Source organism: Equus asinus, chromosome 1 (genome assembly GCF_041296235.1).
Source record: "Equus asinus isolate D_3611 breed Donkey chromosome 1, EquAss-T2T_v2, whole genome shotgun sequence".
Classification (NCBI taxonomy): domain Eukaryota; kingdom Metazoa; phylum Chordata; class Mammalia; order Perissodactyla; family Equidae; genus Equus; species Equus asinus.
In genome coordinates this window covers 207,125,526-207,147,295 of record NC_091790.1, presented here as the reverse complement: position 1 = coordinate 207,147,295, position 21,770 = coordinate 207,125,526, and the positions used below count along the sequence as shown (strand labels likewise).

Sequence of the window (21,770 nt, the reverse complement as noted above, 5' to 3'; positions counted from 1 at the left end):
TAGTTAATGAAATTCTTATGTAATTCCTTTTGGATTAAACAGTAAGAATAAGCGTGAGAGTGTCTGTCCTGTTTGAGCCCCCTCCGTCTTCCCTGGTTGACGTGGCCCTTCTCTTGCAGGCTGTCTTTGAGCACCTTCACCCTAGCGGTTTCCGCCGGCGCTGTGCTGCTCCTCCCCTTCTCCATCATCAGCAATGAGATCCTGCTCTCTTTTCCTCAGAACTACTACATTCAGTGGCTGAATGGCTCCCTCATTCATGGTTAGTATTTATTGCTTCGTGTAATCACAGGTAATGTTTTAATTTTTTTTAGATTTTATTTTTTTCCTTTTTCTCCCCAAAGTCCCCCAGTACATAGTTGTATATTCTTCGTTGTGGGTCCTTCTAGTTGTGGCATGTGGGATGCTGCCTCAGTGTGGTTTGATGAGCAGTGCCATGTCCGTGCCCAGGATTCGAACCAACGAAACACTGGGCCGCCTGCAGCGGAGCGCGTGAACTTAACCACTCAGCCACAGGGCCAGCCCCTGTTTTAATGTTTTACTGTACTGTATTTTTACATTTTTCTTTTCTTAGTTTCTTTTGTAATTTGCATATTCCTCCAGTAAACCATTTAAGTCCTTAATAAAATCAGAAAATCAGATTTTACTTACCATTGTTATTCTTCATTAGTAGTGAATGGCTTTTCTATTTTACTTAATCAAGAAGCAGTTTTTATACTTAGAATGATTTTGATAAATACATTTTCATTTAACTTTATTCGAGAGAATTTTGGTTCATCTAGATATGTCAGAAGAATTCAACCTCCATTTAAAACCTAAAAAAAGCTGTAGTTTCGTTTTATTTATTTGCTATTAGTTTCTTTAGTCCTTTCAAAATGTATGATAAAAGGGGGAAAAAACTCTTTTGTCAAGTGCAAACTTTAACATTAATGTGGTTTTAAAAAAAAATAATGAGTTACTTACTCTAGGCGATATGGTATATTGCTTGGAAGCTAAATGACCTGCCTTCCAATCTTGGCTCTGCCATTTTCTCAAAATTTTTAGTGAGGTAGGACTTTGAATTTTAACTTATAAAATGTATAAAAGACCTAGGCATAGATCTTCTTTATGTGTTTCATTGCCCCTTACCCCTCGTTTTTCTTCATATTGAATTATGTGATCTTACTTTATGTGTGAAGCACAGCAGCATTGTATTTGATTTTTGTAAATATGTTTTTCTAGTTGTTATTTTGCTTTTTAATTTTATTTGTTTTTTTTGATTTACAGAATTTTTACATTTTTATGTTGTCCAGTCTTCCTCTTCCTTTGATTTCTCTAATTGTTTTTGTGTTTAGAAGATCCTGTCCCTTCCTGAAATGTGACAAATACTCCCTTTTTTCCTCATTTTTAAAAAATGGTTCTGTCAACCTACAAAAACAGAAACCAGTTTAAGAGGCAGAATGTATATTTGGGATCAAACAGTTGCGTTTTGGGGAGCACAGGTTCAGGTAGAAACCCAAATAGTGTCCCATTTAGAGGAGAGGGGCCTAGGGTTTTTATGGGAAAAAGGGAGGATGAGGTAAGTTGTATTAAAGAAGAGTTCATTGGTGCTCCATGAGGTAAGGCTAGATTGGTATTTCATAGATTGGCCAGAGGTTCGATCATTAGGCAAAAGGCTAAACTTGTCCTTTGTTGATTGGTTAGTGATCCAGTCATCAGCAGAGTCCAATTCCATCAGTCCAACAGGTAAGGTAACCTTGTCCCTTACTGACTTCTTTGGAATGTTGGTGGTTTGGTCCAGGTTGGAAGGTAAAGAAAACAAGACGTGCAAAGCAGTTCCTCTGGAGTGGCTGCTCTAACTCTATTTTAATATGGCTCCACTCATGTCATCTTTCACATTTTCCCCCTTTTGATCAAAATCTTTCTCTGAAAGCATCACTGATCTACTATTGGAAAGCATTGCTGATCAGCTGTCACAGGAGCATTGGTCCCTTGTTGCCATGAAGGCTCATTCCTGGTGTGTCATGTTCCACATAAAAGGGAAAGTGCTTTCCTTAGGACCCATTAGGCCACATTTGAGCAACAAGAGTTCCAGGGTAGAGAAAGGCTCTACCAATTAAGTTCCTTTAAGGGTAAATATCTTCTCAGTTCCTTGAAGTTTCTCATGTTGAGTTTCACAAGCCCTAGTAATCAGGTCAAAGTGCTGAGTGATCAGTACCCAACCGGTGTTTTTATAATGTCAGGCTATGCAGAGGAGACAAAGTTTTACAACAACAAGAATTCTAAAATAGTAAACAAAATACTAAGTCCAAATTGGGGAATAGACCTGAACCAGGAGGCAGTGTCTGAGGGCAGCCAGCTCTAGAGATCCAAGAACCACAGGATGTCAGTGGGCACTGCATTTAACCATTTGGCTTGTGCCCATATTCTGTCTGCTTCTGTTTCTGCCTTTCCAGAGGTGTTCACCCAAGTACAATGAGGTATTTACAACAGTTACAAATGTCACCTCTTAAATCTCTGGAGGTTTGATTAGTTAGATGAGAAGTTCTAGACACTTAGTACAATGAATCAGGGGAGGAATGGAAGAGAGATTGTTAATTAAATGTACTAAAGGATTCTCTAGATTCGTGGACAGAATGAGGCTTTTGATGAGAAACCCAACAGTCAGAAAGATTTCCACCTTTTGTGATACGTTGGGAGATGTGGATAATAGTATTGTCTTTCCAAGAAAGAGAAGGAGAAAATGAGGTAAGAAACAACAGCAAATGAAAGGTATGCAGGCCTGGTCTGGCCATCTTGGGAAAGCGATCTGCCTCAGATGTTGGCAGCTTCTTTTCCTAGTCAGTTTGATTTGGAAGCCTCCAGTGTTTGTACAGGACCAGATGTCAGGTGCAGACCTTTTTAAATGTGAGATGTATCTCCAAGGTTCACTGCCTTCTAGTTCTGCAGCAGTGTCAGTAGTTAGGAGCACTTCATAAGGTCCTTTCCAGTGGGGCTCTAGGGCTGTCTTCTTCTGGTCTCATATCCAGAATATGCAGACAGCAGGCTCCAGACTCTGACCAATAGCATTCTTTAAATTAGAATCCAGGAAAGCTTCCTTAACCTGTTGATGGTAGGCTTGAGCATAAGACATCAGAGACTTACAGTAGCTGGTCACAGTAGCATGAGTAGCATACCAAGAGACACTGATCCTGCTAGTGACCATCCCATGTGGTGTCAGTTCATGTTTTCTAAAGAGGGCACTGCAAGACTAAAGGCAATACCTGAGGCCAGTCTATAGGTATGTAACAAAACCTTAAATACAGTTAATAGGTCTAGAATCCAGCATCTACAAAGGTGTAACATAATTTATCTCTCCACAATTACCATCATTTTTTTTTTTTTTAACCAAAGTTAATCATGGTAAAACTAATTTGTTTATATTAGAAACTTGGCCTGGGGCTGGCCCAGTGGTGTAACTGTTGAGTTTGTGTGCTCTGCTTTGGTGGCCCAGGGTTCACCAGTTTGGATCCCAGGTGTGGACCTACACACCACTTATCAAGCCACGCTGTGGCAGGTGTGCTACATATCAAGTAGAGGAAGATGGGCACAGATGTTAGCTCAGAGCTAGTCTTCCTCAGCAAAAAGAGGAGGATTGGCAGTGAATGTTAGCTCACAGCTAATCTTCCTCAAATGAACGAACAAACAAAAACAAAAAAAACTTGGCCTGATTATTTAAGTGAAAATAAGAATACTCACTAAGAGTTTCTGATTCTAAAGGGATCAGGTAGGGAGAAAAGTAAATGTTTCATATTTGTTCACAAAGGTATATCTTACCAAATTTTTGATAGCTTAAGAGAAAAGATTTCTTTAAATCTGGAAAAATAAAATGTTAGAGCATCCTCCTTGGTTCACGTAGTCCCACGTAATCAGTTCTTGATCTTTTGTTAGCAGTTATATGAAGCCATCAATTTCTCCATTACAGTTCTGTAATTTCTTACCCAATTCAGTTTTATGATCTGACAGTTTATCAGAAACCTGTATTCTAGAGTGTCAGAGGCCTTGCCATGAATCTCTCTGAGAAGAAAACATATTTGCAAAAGCATCAGAATAAACAATAACTATCTATAGATGATAAAAGACTTAAAATTATAATGCAATTGACAAGGAAGTTTGGTTATTTCTGTGACATATAACATTTTAAGATAACTAGAATTGCAAGTGATAACATTCTGCCAGGACATACTAGAAATTTTTAAAATTTCACATAATTTCTAAAATGCTTATGCTAATAACATATATGCATGCAAGATATCCATAAAGGAGGCTCATCATCACTTATTTGACAATGTTTCCCATGTAATTTAACATACCAAACAAGCCTAAGTAGTTTAGTATTTCCCTCTTTATAAGAAGAGTGGTCATATTCTTTGAGAAGTCCCAGGGGCCTGCTGGAAATTCTGCAAGTTACTTTCAGATCAAAAGAAAGACTTTTTAAAAAAATTTGAGTTTTGGTAGCTTTGTCAAAAATATCAAAAGATTTTAGAATGCTTGGTCAAATAGGATCATAGATCAGTATGAAACAGTACTTAATTATCTGTTTAACCAAAGTGACAGTAAAAGATTTTCAGGCAAATACAGAAATTTAAATAGTTGTAAGAAAACCATTAACTCTTGTGATTAAAGACCTGATAAAAACAGTACAGGAAATTTATTTTGATAAAACATAGAATCCCTGACTTTTTGGTAGGCTACTCAAAGCTGAAAAAAAACCCGTCATAATCTCTTTATCAAGAACAGACTAAAAGTTCAAGAAAACTGTCTTTTTAAGAGAGAGAAAACCAAATTTTAATTTTTCACTAGCTTACTTTTGATATTAAAACTCATCTACTTAATTCATTTCAATCTTAGTCAACTAGACCAAGGACAAAACTCTTTCCTCAGGGTTTGTCTTCCACAGACCTTGTATAACTTTCTTTTTCACATTCAGAATTTGTCCCACACCTTTCCTCCTTCCTAGTACTTGAGGACAATTTACTTTCTTAGCAAAACAAGCAGAAATTTCTCCCTTCCTTATACCTTCTTTACTGAAAATGTACATCTTACTTTCCTTGTATACAGAAATGTTTCCCTTACTAATTTTTAGTAGCTTTAGTCACCTATATTGATTAGAATTCTTAACCCTTTGAAGCCTTAATTTTTAGTGAAAACTAAGAAGCAATTATGAATTGTCTTTTATATTAGCATTCTGTGGATTGGCAGACTTAGAAATACTTTCTAGAAACATGTGTATTCTCATAGAAAATTTCTCAGCATGGTGCAAAACATATTTATTAATAAACCCAAATATTTTAACTTTTTCTGCAATAAGAATCCTAAAGTAGGTAAACTTATGTTCAGGATTAATGTCTAATATTTTATCTTATTTGGAAATGATCTAGATCAGTAAGTTTTTATAATTTAACTTAATTTAGCAAAACTGTGAGGTTTCCAGTTACCAAAAGGTTTTGAAGTTAATTTTTAAGTACATGTACCATAACACATAATTATTATTAAAAAGTTCACCTAAAAACCCTTTAATCTTAGTTACAACTATTTAGTTTACTTGTTCCCAATAATTATGTTTAGATTACCTACAAAAATTTCATGAGACAGTAGACAAAGGCAGCCAAAATTTTTTGTTGCCAAATTTTGTAACATAGATAACATAAATTTATTTGGCTTTTGGTAAACCTCGGTAGAACAAAAGTTTTATATTTAATGCTTATAACTCTGAAGATAACAAACTTAAATTAGCTTTAGTGCCAAATGTTTTCCTAGATTACATGATATTGAAATTCATATGGGCTAATTTCTATTACATTTAGAAATAATTTATGTAAGTGCTTACTTTAAGCCAATTTAATAGAGCTCCTTTAGAAATTATACCGTCTGGAGGTAGAAAACTATCACACATGTATAACATACATATATGTGGACACATACATAGAGATCCCACAGCTATTGTTTTAAAAATACTGCCATAAATCAGGTACAGTAACACAGAGATCACTAGTTATGAAAGAATAATTGAATCCAAATTTTGTTTGTGGCAGATTGAATAAATTAAGATTCTCTGCTTAGTTGGCTAAAGCTTTTTTCTGCTAATATTTATGGAGAAGACACAAGATGCTAGATTTTGGGCAAGGGTGTTTTCTATAACCGTTTTTTTCTTTTTTTTTTCCTTCAGTCCTAGAAATTGGTGATTATCTGGATGACAGTTCCCAGAGAGGTTGCAAGCTTTTTGAGATAAATAAGAGAGGTTTTTGGAATTCGTCAAAGGGACTGGGTGGAATCTGAACTGCCTCTAGAGCTGCATTTCTGGTTTTGCAAAGATTTGCGAGATAAGGAAAGTTGCCCTCAATTCCTCAGAAATTGTAACTTAAATGGCATTATAGTTTGGTCTTCCTGTCCAACTACGTCATTCCTAATTTGCTTCTTTCTCTCTGGGTACATAGTTTTATTTTAAATTAGGAAAGAAGGCCTATAAAAAAAACTATCGGGCTGTGAATTCAGCTTCCAATTTGGCCAAATTTCTCATCATAAATTACTAAATCCTTTCAAATATCTTATCAGGTTTCAGCCAGGACAAACAGTAAATATTCCTGGCAGTATCAAATAACTCCATTAATTTTTTTTTTTTTTTTAAAGATTTTATTTTTTCCTTTTTCTCCCCAAAGCCCCCCGGTACATAGTTGTGTATTCTTCGTTGTGGGTTCTTCTAGTTGTGGCATGTGGGACGCTGCCTCAGCGTGGTCTGATGAGCAGTGCCATGTCCGCGCCCAGGATTCGAACCAACGAAACACTGGGCCGCCTGCTGCGGAGTGCGCGAACTTAACCACTCGGCCACGGGGCCAGCCCCTCCATTAATTTTTAATTTTAGTTTCTCCCTGACTTTTTAAGGGAATAACAGCAGTTTACCAGAAAAACCTAACCAGTAAACCAGAGTCCTAACTCTGGAAGGAACCCATACAGGGGCCTTCCTTTCAAGGTAGATATAGAGGGTCTGTACAGCCATTAACAGACTTTTGTATGGTCTTTTCTTTTAGGTACCTCTTATATCTTAATTTTTCATTAGCATTTTGCAACAAAACTTTCAATAAGGCTATTTTGGAATTTTGAAGCCTTTACTTTTAAGTGCATTTCTTAAAAGCTCTTATCTAATTGGAGCATTCCTTCTGATGGCCAGTGTAATTCCCCTAAGGCTGGCAGCAGCTTGGTAGGATGCCAGCTGCAAATGGAGTCCAGTTCGCACTTCTGTCCAGCCATATTTTGAATGCAAATGGGATGCAACGTACATTTTTGTTGGACCATATTTTGGGGCCTCCGACCTGATGGTTACAAAGCCAAGCTCTCAGAGCACTAAACAAGCTTAGTAAGATTTTACTGTTCTTTGTAAATATTTACAGTTTCCAAGACCATAGTTTTAAGCAGGTGTGCTGCAAGGTGGCGCACTTGACTCTTTAGAAATTAAAGATGGAGCTTCAAAGTGGCCACTGTCATTTTAAATTATCTTTAGTATTATTGGTCCACTGGGACAGAAATTTACAAGAGGAAAGACCGTCATTTTTAAATATAAAATCAGCTGGAGGGAGAAGCTTTTCTCAGGAAACTTTAGAAAATGAAAGTTCCATGGTAAAGAAGAGTGCACAAACAAAAATGACCACAGGAAAATCTCTTAACTTGGTTAGAGCACTCACCGACTAAGGAAAACAGCTGAAGGAGTCCCCTCCTGCAGCAGTGACTGTCATGCTGGCACTGAGACAATAGTCTCCTGGGCACTTGCTCCCAATCCCTAAAAAAAGGGCATTGACTTCAACCAATGGAAAGGAGATTTGAGCCTGAGAGTTCCCATGATCAGAGGAGTTGGCTGTCTGTGGAAGCGGCTGAGCACAGAAAGGGGCTTGTGTTGGTACCAAACCTGTTTCCAGGGGATGCTGGTCTACGAAGGTGAAATCACTTCAGATCTCACTTCTGACACCATATGTCAACCTACAAAAACAGAAGCCAGTTTAAGAGGCAAAGCGTTTATTTGGGATCAAAGAATTGGAATTCAGGGAGCATAGATTGAGGTAGAAATCCAAATAATGTCCCAATTACAGGAGAGGGGCTCAGGGTTTTTATGGGAAAAAGGGAGGAAGGTGAGATAAGTTATATTAAAGATGAGTTCATTGGTGCTAGATGAGGTAAGGCTAGGTTTGTACTTCATTGGTTGGTTAGCGATTTGGTCATCAGCAAAGTTCAATTTCATCAATCCTTATAAGCAGGAATCCTTACTGACCTCTTGCAGTGTTGGTGTTTTGGTCAAGTTTGGAAGAGAGAGCAGACAAGATGTGCAAGGCAGTTCCTCTGAAATGGCTGCTTTGGTTCTGTTTTAATATGCTCCACTCATTTCATCTTTCACAAAAACAAGGTAATTTGCCTAATATATGTGTACACACACACACACACAAACATTTGTAATAAAACTAAGGAGGAAATACTCATGACACTTACAGCACTCATTGCTGTAACTGTTCACCTGGTCATAGCTGGTATTTATAATTACCTTCTTCCACTACCTATTCTGTATTTCCTTTGCTTCCAGCAAGCGTCTCAGCTACTTGTAGCTCTTTACCTGGTAGGATGACCCAGATCTTCATTCCTGAAGGGTCTAGGCCATTAGTAATCCTGCCTAGATTGAGTTGTTGTAGTTTTCTATTGACCTTCATCACAGGGCATGGAAATACTAAGAGACACTATAAGGGATCTCCTGTGTTCTAGACATACTCTTCCTTACCTCCATTGTGGAATCGTAGTCCAATTTCCCCTGGTAGTCAAGATCAATCACCCCAGCCAGCACTGTAGCTCCCTTCCTTGATGTTAATTTAGAGGCATCAGGAGCCCAAAGTGGATGGGTGGCAGAATCATTGATATGTCTCCTGGTGGAAGCATTGCTCCATTTAGAGCCAAAACCTCTAGGCCAGCAGAACATAAGGTCACAGGGGCAGGAAACAAAAATTTTGCTAGTGGGTGACTAGGGGTAATGGTGAGTGGTGCCACTCCCATTTCTACCCCATGATTCCTGAAATTTGCGAGAAAACTGGCTATAGGAGAAACACCACCGTGTATTCACTGCAAACTCAGCATATACAACCTTCTGGAGAACCTTGCCCCGGCCCTGCAAGGTATTGCCACTTAGCTGGCACTGTCAGAGTCTTCAGAAGCCCATTCCACCATTCTGTTAAGCCAGCTACTTCAGGATGGTGGGGAACATGGCAAGACCAATGAATTCCAAGAGCATGGGCCTGTTGTAGCACTTCTTTTGCTGTGAAGTGAGTTCCTTGACCAGAAGCAATGCTGTGTGGGATACCACATGGTGAATAAGTCTGTGGATGGTAGTTTTGGCAGGAGCATTGTGTGCAGGGAAGGCAAATCTGTATCCAGATTAAGTGTTTGTTCCAGTAAGGACAAAACGCTGCCCTTTCCAGGATGGGTGTGGTCCAGTGCAATCAACCTGCCCCCAGGTGGATGGCTGATAACCCCAGGGAATGGTGCCATATTGGGTGCTCAGTGTTGGTCTCTGCTGCTAACAGATTGGGCACTCAGTGTTGGCCACAACCAGATCAGCTTTCGTGAGTGAAAGTCTGTCATACTGAGCCCATGCATATTCTCCACCCCTGCCACCATGGCCACTTTGTTCATGAGCCCCTTGGGTGATGAGAGAGGTGGCTGGGGAAAGAAGCTGACTGGTGCTGACAGAACTCATCATCTATCCACTTGATTGTTAAAGTCCTCCTCTGCTGAGCGCATCCTTTGATGAGCAGGCACATGGGATACAAATATCTTCACTTTTTTTTTTTTTTTACCATTCAGAGAGGTCTGTCTGCATACCTCTTCCTCATATTTCCTTGTCACCAATTTTCCAATCATCTTCCTTCCAAGTCCCTGACCATCCAGCCAAACCATGGCCACAGCCCAGGAGTCAGTGTATAATCACACATCTCACCATTTCTCCTTCCACGCAGAGTGAACAGCCGGGTGCACTGCTGGGAGGTCTGCCCACTAGGAGTTTTCCCTTTACCACTGTCTTTCAGGAATGTCCCAGAAAGGGGCTGCAGTAGTGCTGCAGCTGTCTGCTTTCAGGTGGTGCCTGCATATCGTGCAGAGCCATCTGTAACCAGGCCTGAGGCTTCTCTTCCTCTGTCAGATCAGCTGACATTGAGAACGCCCCATGAGGCTCCAGGTGCAGCCTGGGAGAGACAAGGCAGTGTAGCAGGAGTAGGGGCCATGGGAACTTGGGCCACTTCTTCATGTAGCTTGTGCCTTCAGGGCCTACTTGGGCCTGATTGTATATATATGTACCACTGCCATTTGATGATGGAGTGTTGCTGTGCATCCCCAACTTTATGGCTTGGTGGGTCAGATAACACCCAGTTCACAATGGGCAGCTCAGGTTGGATGGTAAGTTGGTGGCCCATGGTCAGGTGTTCAGTCTCGACTGAGGCCCAGTAGCAGGCTAAAAGCCATTTCTCAGGATAGTAGTTAATCCACGGAGGATGGCTTAGCTTTACTCTGAAATCCTAATGGCCTGCACTGCAATTCATATGTAGAGGCCTGACAAAGGGCCAGACAGCATCCCTGTCTGCCACTGAAACCTCAGGCACCATTGGAGCTGCTGCATAATATGGCCCAAGGGCAGAGAAGCTTTCACAGCAGCCTGGACTTGTAGCGCTTCCTCTTTTCTTGGGCCCCACTCAAAACTAGCAGTTTTTCATGTCACTCATTAAATGGACTAGAGTAACACCTTGAATTGAGGAATATGTTGCCTTCAAAATCCAAAGAGGCCCACTAGGCATTTTGCCTCTTTTTTGGTTGTAAGAGTGGCCAGATGCAACAACTTATCCCTCACCTTAGAAGGGATGTCTCAACATGCTCCTCAACATTGGACTCCTAGAAATTTCATTGAGGTAGAAGGCCCCTGGATTTTTGTTGGATTTGTTTCCCACCCTCTGACATGAAAATGTCTCACCAATAAGTCTAGAGGAGTTGTTAGTTCTTGCTTACTAGGTCCAGTCAGCAAAATGTCATCAATATGGTGGGCCAGTGTGATACCTTGTGGAAGGTAAAAGGAATCAATATCCTTGTGAATTCATTTATGACAGAGCTGGAGAGTTGATATACCCCTGAGGTAGGGCAGTGAAGGTACATTGCTGGCCTTGCCAGCTGAAAGCAAACCACTTCTGGTGGGCCCTATGGACAGGGATGGAGAAAAAAGCATTTGTCATATCAGTGGCCACGTACCAGATGCAAGGAGATGTGTTAATTTACTCAAGCAGTGAAGCCATATCTGGTGCAACAGCTGCAGTTGGAGTCACCACCTGGTTAAGCTTACAGTAATCCACTGTCATTCTCCAGGATCCATCTGTCTTGGGGACGTGAGAATCAACACCCCTGCATCTTTCAAGTCCTTGATGGTGGCACTCGTCTCTGTATTCCCTTCAGGGATGCAGTATTGCTTTTGGTTTACTGTTTTCCCAGTTAGAGGCAGTTCTGGTGGCTTCCACTTGGCCTTTCCTACTGTAATAGCCCTCATTTCCCAGGTCAGTGTGGAGATTCTTGCAGAGTTTGAAATGTCTATTCCCGTTATCGTTCTGGAACTGGAACTACAGAGAGGGTTCAAGGACCCACTCTAAGACACATGAGAGCTGAGCTGTAACTCCGTTGCCTACCTAACTCTGTAAGCCCCTGCTCTGACTGGTGGACCACACTGACATTTTTGGTCTACTGGAGTTAGTGTCAGTTCAGGGCCAGTGTTTAGTAGTCCCCAAAAAGGCTGATTATTTCCTTTACCCCAGTGCACTTATATCATCCATATTTGTTTGTCAGTCATTTATCATCTTGTGACATGAGATTTTCTTAGAATTATTATTTCTTTTGGTAAAACTATTCCTGAATTTATTCTGAATTCTTTGAGGACTCAGATTAGTCTTAAATTCTTGATCTCTTTTGGAGCACCTGTTCCAGTACTTTCACACTGGAAATGTTCAATAAAGATTCATTGAATGAATAACAGTTATTAATTGTATCATTAGGAATACTTTGGTGAAAAACAAACTTAATTTGAAAAGAAATTTAATGACTTAGCCTAAAAAGTTGTCAGTATGGATGTTTTTGATTGTGCCTTTAATGTGTAAATCACATATGGATTAGAGGCTAAAATATGTGTCAATAATGCTTTAGCATGTGTAAATATATTTAGTTTGGCTTAAATACAGTGTTTGGATTTTGGACACATGGGTTTGAGATGTTACATGTTAACCATATTACCTTGGAATGCCACTTCGCTTCTCTGGGCCAGAATTTGGTAAAGTAGGAAAATAAAAATCAGTCCTAAATCTCTGTATCATGTAGCAAGATGTATCTCTGTCTACAGTGAGAAAATGATTCAAACAGCTTAAAAAATGTAGTACGCAAAAATAGGTACTGGAGCTGGAGTGAGGCAGAATGGTGATCCTCTGGTCATTAACAGTTTTAGCCAGGAGTCTTTGTCACTTGTCCGCTGGATGCTGTGAGGCATGTCCCATCATTTGCTCGGTATGGGCTGTGACATGCCAGCAACTACATTTATTGTAGGATGGTACAAAGTGGGCAGAGATGACAAATCAAAATGGTAGCTAAAATTTGTATTGTTGCTATTTTTACTGTTAAAATAGGAAAAGGGTAAGAAAGTACCTGTTTGTATTCACTTTTTATATCTTGTATAGTGTTAGAAAATTAGTAGAAAAATATGAAACTCTTATGTTCCATAAATTGAAAAACTGATACAACTGATCAATGAGTTTTCCTTTTGTGATGATGAAAGTGTTTTGGAACTAGATGCAGGTAGTGGTTGCACAGCGTTGTGAATGCACTAAATGCCACTGAATTATTCACTTTAAAGTGATAATTTTATGTAATGTGAGTTTAAAATTAAAATAAAAACCAAATAACATACATCTTTGGAAGGTAGGAGAATGATGGAACTAAAGTTGCAGCCTTAGAGTCAGGAAAGAATTCTTCAGTTTTTGAGGTGTTTTTCCCCAGTGGGGCCCAAGTTTTGCTAGGCTATCCCTACTCACTTCAGACCAGAGAGAGACACACATTTATAACATGATTGCCCAGTTTGAGATTCAGTCAGTTAAAATAAAACCACAATGAATCTGTCTGACTAGTCTTTGCAAGGTATGTGTGCTTTATTTTGATTTGTCAACAAGAATAGACAGTATGCTATTTTGGACATCATGAAGGAGCAATCCAAAATCCATCTTTGTTTTATCCATTTTCACGTCCCACAGAAGATCAAAAAAAAATCAAACTTTTAGATTATAAGCAATCAAACTTAAAAAAAGTTGGTATTATATTTACTTATGTATAAATACTAAATCAAAAGTCAGTCCGTAATAAATTTTAATATGCTATGGTTAGGTAAATGATACTAGTTACTTGGTCTCAATAGTCAGTCATTTATTATAATGTTCCTCACTATAGTTACTGGGTATTTATTGAGATAATGTTTATAACAATAAAAATAAGAAACAATCTAAGTGTTCAAAGTAGGAAATTTGCCTAATTAAATTTTGGTAGAGCTAAACAGTGGAGTGCTTTTTTGGTGATTATAGATGTAGATGAGTATTGGTTGATATAGAAAGATGTTGGAAAAAATGTTTTTCTCTGGGTGGTAGGATTATATGATATGAATTTTTTTTTGGTATTTGCATTGTATAATATTTCTACAGTGAATATGTACTGCTTTTTTGTTAATAAGAGGTATATTAAGGTAAAAAGTTTCATAACTCATTGCTAAAATTGTTCTTTATTTTTTGCTTTATTTCTAAGGAAACATGCAGAAGTTATTCTAATTTTGAAGTTCTCGCAACACTTCTTATTGAAAAGCAAACTTGTAGTCTTTTCTCTGAGGCTTATGCTTTCTTGGTAGAACTTTTTTTATTATATAAGTCACTTTTTGACAATTGGATCAGAGCCTCAGTTCCACCGAAATATTGGTTTTAACTTAATTTTGTCATTTTGGAAATTATTGAATATGCACTAATTTTCTTATTTAAATTCATGAAGTTTTTTGTCTGTGTGATGAGAACTGATAGATTATTTGCTTCTTAGTGTTGTATGTTGTATTTTGAAATATTTTGTGACTCCAGCAGATGGAGCCAGAAGTTAATGTATCCTGTGGTGATCTGGCAGTTCAGTTTGGTTCGGTTTTAAACTAAGTATTCTGGATTATCTGAATCTTTGTTTAAGTTCAGATACCTCTTTTGGGGATAGGCATTAGATTTATTTCAAAAAGGCTGTCATTGCTACCGATTTAGACAAACTATAAGGTTTCAGGATTTTTAGAGTTCTGCTATGTACTACTGTACTGAAGCATGTAATTTTAGCTTTCTGAAGTACAGAAATTTGACAGTATTTCTTTTTATTTTACAAATTAATATGTATAACCATATATAATAAAATAAAATTAGTGGTAGTATGTTATGTATATTAGCCCTAATTTTTAATTTAGGAATGTTTTATCAAAATTACGGAATATTCTTAAGGCATATTTATGTGTGTATATCTCAGTATGTTTGTAAAATGCTGGAAATTTAAGTTTTATATAGTTTCTAAGAATGTAATTACTACTTAGGAAGGTATATTAGATGTTAGTTTTCTATATATTAAATGGTCTTCTCATGGTAACTTTAACTTTCTATATGTTGCAAATTTGGTAATTAGCACAAGCTAGGTCTGAAACTTTCACGTTTATTGTAATTAATAAAGTTAATTTTTTTATTTCAATTATTTAGACTGAAAAAAAGCTGGTTATTTATCTAGATGATTATTCTGTTAGGTAGGATAAGACTGTCAATCCTCAAATTCTTTGTGTTAAGTGAATATTTCTTGCAAAAATAAATACAGTGGAGGTTCTCAATTACATTATATCCCTTTCTACAGTTGTGGTCGTCCAAATCATCAGCAATAACACTGAGTCTCCTGGCAAAAGGGCAGTTGGGGGAAATAATTTTTAAAAGTTATATATATTTAAAGTTTAGTGCATACGGGAAGGCATCTAGTTTCATGACAGACTAAATGAGTTGGTATTCAGAACCTTTGTAGTCATCCTGATCATTTTCTTCACTTGCTCAGCAGACATTGCTGCTTGTTACTGTCGTGGATACATGCTTCTCTATTGAGCTTTTCCTATCTTCGTTTTAAGTGTATTGGTTAAAAACTTTTACTGATTTGTGAACTTTTGCCTAAGCAAAGTTTTTTTTTTTTAACTTTTGACTTCCAGAGAAGAATTTGAATTTGTAGTTTTCACTGTATGAAACGGACATATATAATCGGAAAGGTAAACTCTGGAAGTATGTGTATTTATAGATCAGTAACAATAAAAAGGTCTCCTTTTGTGCTACAAATGATAAATTTTTTTTCCCACTGATTATAAAAGTATAGTGGACTCTAAGCATTCAAGGCTTTATATTCATGGTTGCAACTATTTGAGAGCAATCTTTGAAGCTCCCTGCCACGTGGTAATTTGTGATTTTGCTGAGGCTAGAGTGTGAATTGTGCAGTCAGTGAGGGCAGTAAAAGAGTGAGCCACGTGGCTGATGGCAGCTGCCCAGCATCGCCATCTCAGTTTGGCTTTGCTGTCTTCTGCCCTTCGTAAGCATGTTCTGGGGAAGTTGTGTGTCATTGGGGTGTGGAGAATTTTGAGTTTCACAGAGGAGTTTAAGTATATGTTTCATCGTTTTTAAGGGTCTTCTGTGGTCCTTATAGAAAACTTAGAATATGTAAGAAAAAATCATCCAATAATTCGTCCATGTTCACATTGTTAATGATTTGGTGTATTTCTTTGCAATTTATTTTCTATGCTTATTTTTGTCATTGTTTTAATATATTTTTAATGTGATATATATATATACAGGTTTTTGTTAAATAAGCCTTTTTTGGGGTGTAATTAATGAGAATAATTCTTTAAGAAAAGGGTTGAAAGCTAATTTTAGCTGCAACTCATGTCACTGTCTTGTCTTTATCTGATCTAATTGCTGGTGTGCATTAGAATTTTTCACTTTTTTGGACCATTTGCATTATGTTGAGACAGGGCAGGGAGAGGCACTGACATTTGTTTAACATTGTGATAATTTATTTCTCTTCTGTTCTTCATGGGAGCCCTATGAGTTAAGTTACAGCCTATTTTATACATGAGGAAACAGAACAACAGAGACGAAGCCCCTTTTCCAGGTCATATGTAGCTGATAGATGCAAACGCAGGCTGGTCAGAGATAAAGTGCCACTCACTCAGACGTCTGCCATGAGGGCTGGGAAGGTCCTTTAAATCATGAATGGTGTGACTTCCTAGTTCTGTTAGAGGATGTTATAGTACGTAAAGGACGTGTAATACAGTCAATGTTTCACTGAAGTATTGTTAAAACTTTTCTGTATTTGAAAGATATTTTGGTGTTTTAAGAAGATGGGGTGTACATGTGCACACGAATATAAACAAATGTAGGAGTGTTTAGTTCTGCTCCAGTGTCTTACCGACTGATCAGGAGCTCAACTAAGCATCTTGTTTTACACAGATGGATAGGATTTATGGGCTATTATATTCTCAGTTTAAACATTTCCCTTAGTAAAATCTTGTTAAACTGATGTGCTCTTTTCAGCAGATGCTATTAACACAATTCAAAATGTTGTGCCTTTTTACCCAGAGTGTCGTATGAGATATTATACAGTAATGTAGAAAGAGCAAGAGATCTGGGATCTAATCCCAGGTTTATAATTTTTAAGTTTTGGAATTTGTGGGGGAATTTACTTAACTTCTTTTAAAAAAAGAGTCCAGTTTCTGAGTGAGTTGAACGAGGGGATCTTAGAGTTCTTTTCTGCTCCAAAATTCTGTTTCTATGTTATTCTTGGTGCACTAAAATAAAAGTTAAACCCAGCTTGTTTTGAACAGATCTTAATTTCAGATTCTTACAAACATTGTATCTGTTCTGCTTAAGTATTTTGTTGAAATAAAGATCTTTGTTAAGTCTATCAGAAATGGGAGAGAGGTCCTTTTAATCTAAAACAATTCTTTGAAGATATGGAGCTAGTATATTTTTTCCTAGGTGATTTTTTTTTTCTCAGTGTGAGTTGAAAGTAGCAGGTATTGAACAACATAATAGGAAGGAGCTTAACAAAGTGAGGCTTTGCAATGATTTCACTACTATGTTTAAAATTCTTTTAGGACATCATCATTTGATTAGAGTGCACTTTCTAAATGTATCAAAGAATATAATGGAAAGGGTGTGGAAAAACGGAAAGAAAAGAATAAGCTTGATGGTTTTTGTAAAGTATCCTAGAGACCCATTGTAGAAATGTACACTGGAACAGTTAAATTATAGGAATTTATGGCAAGAGAATAAAGAAAGTGGATATTTCACAATAGGGAACAATTTTATCTATTAAGAGAAAACTAAGACGTATCAGTTGAGGTTGAGGCTTTATTCCGTTGTCGAGTTGTATGTTGAAAGGATTAAAAAAGGGGACAAGGCTATCAATAAGTATTTGGGGAGGTCAGCTTGAAATAGAGTAGGTAACTATAGGTTAAAAAACTCTTTAATGATTAACAAATCCATGAAGATAATGAGTAAAGAAGTACTCTCTGCTGTGATGTTTTATGCCTAGAGCCTTTCCTGTGTTTGTCTTATCAAGAACTAAGACTCAGACATAGAGTAAGAAAAATTAAGAAAATCAGTATTCAAGTGTTGGTAAGGAAATACTTTAAAGGCTAAATATAGTCTGGCCAAGGTGGAGTAAGAGAGACTAGATAAACAGTCAACCCTTGGTCTCTGCAGGGGACAGGTTCCAGGACACCCCGTGGATTCCAAACTCTGCCAGATGCTCAAGTCCCTCAGTTGGCCCTTGGTTTTCTCAGGTTCTGCATCCGTGGATACTGAGCGGTGACTGTCCCCTCTCACCTGAAACGAGATTTTAAAGAAAACATAAACAGTGAAGAATAGTAATCCCTAATCCCTGAGAGATGAGAGGTGAGTGCTGTGAGCGCTCCAAGGTGCTGCCTGGAGAGATGGGAGTGCAGGCCACATTGCAGCATAGGAGGCCCAGGGTGGCCTGAGTGGTTCTTTGGGCTGAGGAGAAAAGCTCGGAGTTCTGAGAGGCCACGGTGGCCCGAGCTCACTGGGCAGAGGGAAAGGAGAGAGTGACACAGAGAAGCATCTTGTTTTACACTGATGGATAGAATTAATGGGCTATCATATTCTCAGTTAAAATATTTCCCTTAGTAAAATCTTACTAAACTGATGTGCTGTTTTTGGCCAAAAAAAAAAAAGCCCCTCTGTTTTGATTTTTACAGGATGGCATTCCTCACTGGAGGCTCTGGGGAAGCATTTACCTCCAGGCTCATTCAGGTTTTTGGCTAAATTTGGTTCTTTTTGGTTTTAGGACTGAGGTTCCCGTTTCCTTGCTAAGTCTCAGCCAGGTACTGGTCTTTGTACTAGAAGCTGCCTGCCTCTTTTCTCTTGTTTTCCAGTGAGCCTCCTCAGGTGGGTTGAATTCTTCCCTGACTTATTTCTGCTGGATCTCTCTTACTCCAGCTGAAGAAAGTTCTGTGCTTTTAAAGGCTTATTTGGTTAGGTTGCACTCATCAGGCTAATCCAAGAGGATCTCCCTATCTCTATTCATTGTATCTGCAAAATCCTTTTTGCCATGTATACTGGGTTGAATAGTGTCCCCCAACCCCCAAATTCAGGTCCACCTGGAACCTCAGAATGTGACCTTATTTGGAAATAATGTCTTTGCAGGTATAATTAGTTAAGATGAGGTCATACTGGATTAAGGTGGGTCCTAATCCAATTACTAGTGTCCTTATAGGAAGATAAAACAGAAACAGGACACCCCAGGAAGAAAGTCATGTGAAGACAAAGGCAGAGATTAGAGTGATGCGTCTCCAAGCCCAGGAATGCCACACAGTACAGGCTGCCACCAGAAGAGATAAGTAAGGATTCTTCCCTAAAGCCTTCAGAAGGAGCTGGCCCTGCTGACACCTTGATTTTGGACTTCTAGCTTACAGAATTGTGAGAGAGTAAGTTTCTGTTGTTTGAAGCCATCCTGTTTGTGATACGTTGTTACAGCAGCCCTAGAAAACGAATACACCGTGTAACGTAAAATATTCACAGGTTCCAGGGGTTGAGGTCTGGATATCTTTGGCGATCCACTGTACCTACCTTGAGTCTGCAGCTGAGTACAAAGCAGGAAATACAGGCCATAATGAGGAGAAAAATCAGTCAATTAAAGCTGACTCACAATTGACACGGATTCAGAATTAGTGACAAGAACATGAAAACATTTCTTATAACTCTATTTCATATGTTCCAGAAACTAGATGAAAGATTGAACTTATTGAGAGGTGGAAGATATAAAAAAGAACTAAATCAAACTTAGAGATGAAACCATAATGTCTGATATGAAAATATGTTGAACGTAGTAAAAGCAGATTAGATATTGCAGAAGAGATAAGTAAACTTGAAGACATAGCAAGAGAAAACTGTCCAAAAAAGAAAGAGAGGAGAAAATGACTGAAAAACTGACCAGAGCATCAGTGATATAATTGATGTTCTGAAGGAGGGAGGATTAAGAAAAAATATTTAGAAAATTAATGGCAGAAAAATTTTGAGATTAGATGAAACTATAAACCTTCTGATCCAAGAAGCTCACCGAGCCCTATATACAAGAAACGTGAAGAAAACTATAGCAAGATGTATCATCAAATTGGTCAAAAGCAGTGGTAAAGAGAAAGTCTTAAGCATTCAGAGAAAAAGATGTATAAAGTACAGAGGAGCAATGTAAGAGTCACATTCTATTTCTTAAGGGGAAAAAATGCAAGTCAGATGACAGTGGAGCAAAATCTTTAAAGTACTAAAAGAGAGAAACCCTGCCAAACTAGTTCTGTGTCTATTGAGAATATTTTTCCAAAACAAAGGCAAATAAAGATGGTGTCAGATATACAAAAGGTAAAAATACATCACCAGTAGACCTGTGCTACAAAACATAAAGGAAGTCCTTTAGGCAGAAGCAAATCGGTAGGAGATAGAAATCTGGATCTACAAAACAGAATGAAGAGCACTAGAAGTGGCAATTTTGTGGGTAAATATAAAAGAGTTTTTCTTTATTATATGTCTTATTAAAAGATAATTGGCTGCTTAAGCAAAAAAATAGAAACAGTGTATTGTGAGTTTTATAACACCTTGTACAAGTTAAATGTATAACAATAGCACAAAGGCAGGAGGAAAGAACTGGAAATAGACTGTTGTGAGGTTCTTATGCTGTACTTGAAGTGTTATAATATCACTTGGAGGCACATTGTGATGAGTTAAAGGTGTACATGACAAACCTGAAACTAACTCTAAAATAGCTCAACAAGGAGATATAGTCAGTAAGCAAACAAAGGAAATACAATGGAATCATAAAAATAGTTAATCCAGAGGAGCACAGAAAAAGAGACTACAGAACAGTGGGACAAATAGAAGACAAAGAGCAAATTGATAGACTTAAACCTGACCATATCAATAAACATCAGTGGTCTAAAACCCCAATTAAAGGCAGAGGTTGTCAGATTGAATAAAGAAGAAAGACATAAGTTTATACTGCCTATAAGAAACACACTTTAAATATGAAGACACAAATAGGTTAACAGCAGTAGGAGAAAAAAGATATACCATGCTAACTCTAGTAAAAAGAAAACTAGAATTAGTATATTATTATCAGAAAAGGATGAGGAATAGTACCAGACATAAAGAAGATCATTTCATAGTGATGACAGGGGTTCATTCATCAAAAGAACATCATAATAAACACTTATCTACCTAATAAATATCTATTAAGTACATGAAGCAAAAACTTAGAGAAATGAAAGGATCAGTAGTCAAAATCACAGTTCTATTCAGATATATCAGTATCCCCATTTCAATGATTGATAGGACAAGTAGACAGGAAAAGATTAAGGATCTAGAAGACTTGAATCACTCTCTTCGCCAACCTGGCCTGATGTGCATTTGTAGAATACTCTGCCCGACAATAGTAGAATACATTTTCTTTTCAAGTACACTGAGAACATTTACTAAGAAAACCATATTCTGTGCCATAAAATAAGTCCCAATGCTTTTAGAATGATTTAAGTCATACAAAATATATTCTCTAACGATCGTGAAATTAAATGGGAAATCAGTGAGAGAAACATATCTGGAAAATCCCTTAAGTATTTGGTAACTAAATAACGTACTTCACAATAACTCATATGTCAAAGAAGAAATCAAAAAGGAAATTTGAAAGTACTTTGAACTGAGTGAAAATGAAAATAAAACATTTCAAAATTTATAACACTGAAATGCCTGTTTTACAAAAGAAAAAAAGGTCTCAAATCGCTTCCCACAGCTTCCATCTTAAGAAACTAGAAAAATGAGAGCAAATGAAGCCCAAAGTAAGAAGAAGATGGGAAATGAAAAAAGATGAGAGGAGAAATCAGTGAACTAGAAACCAGAGAAAATCAATAAAATTGATAAGGCTGTAGCCAGATTGATCAGCAAAAAGGAAGACATTAATTACCAATATCAGGAATGAGAGAGGTGACATCACTACGGATTCTATAGTTATTAAAAGGATAATTAGTGCATATTATGAACACCTTTATGCCAATAAATGTCACAAGAGAAATGGGAGAGTTCCTTGAAAGACAAAAATTACTGAAGCCCTCTCAGACATTG

The 21,770-nt window shown here is 37.7% G+C and overlaps 1 protein-coding gene across 15 annotated transcripts in view; it reads left to right on the top strand.

Annotated features, from left to right (window-relative positions):
* The window catches only part of LMBR1 (limb development membrane protein 1), a 173,386-nt gene that overhangs the window by 43,404 nt on the left and 108,212 nt on the right, over positions 1-21,770 (top strand). For 10 of the 15 annotated variants that reach the window (XM_070516867.1, XM_044765659.2, XM_044765655.2 and 7 more), the window contains one exon: positions 120-259. In XM_070516867.1, coding sequence (XP_070372968.1) covers positions 120-259 — 140 coding nt within the window. Of the gene's footprint in view, positions 1-119; positions 260-18,453; positions 18,555-21,770 lie in introns of all 15 variants that reach the window. The other 5 variants (XM_070516874.1, XM_070516880.1, XM_070516879.1 and 2 more) reach the window with 1 other exon arrangement.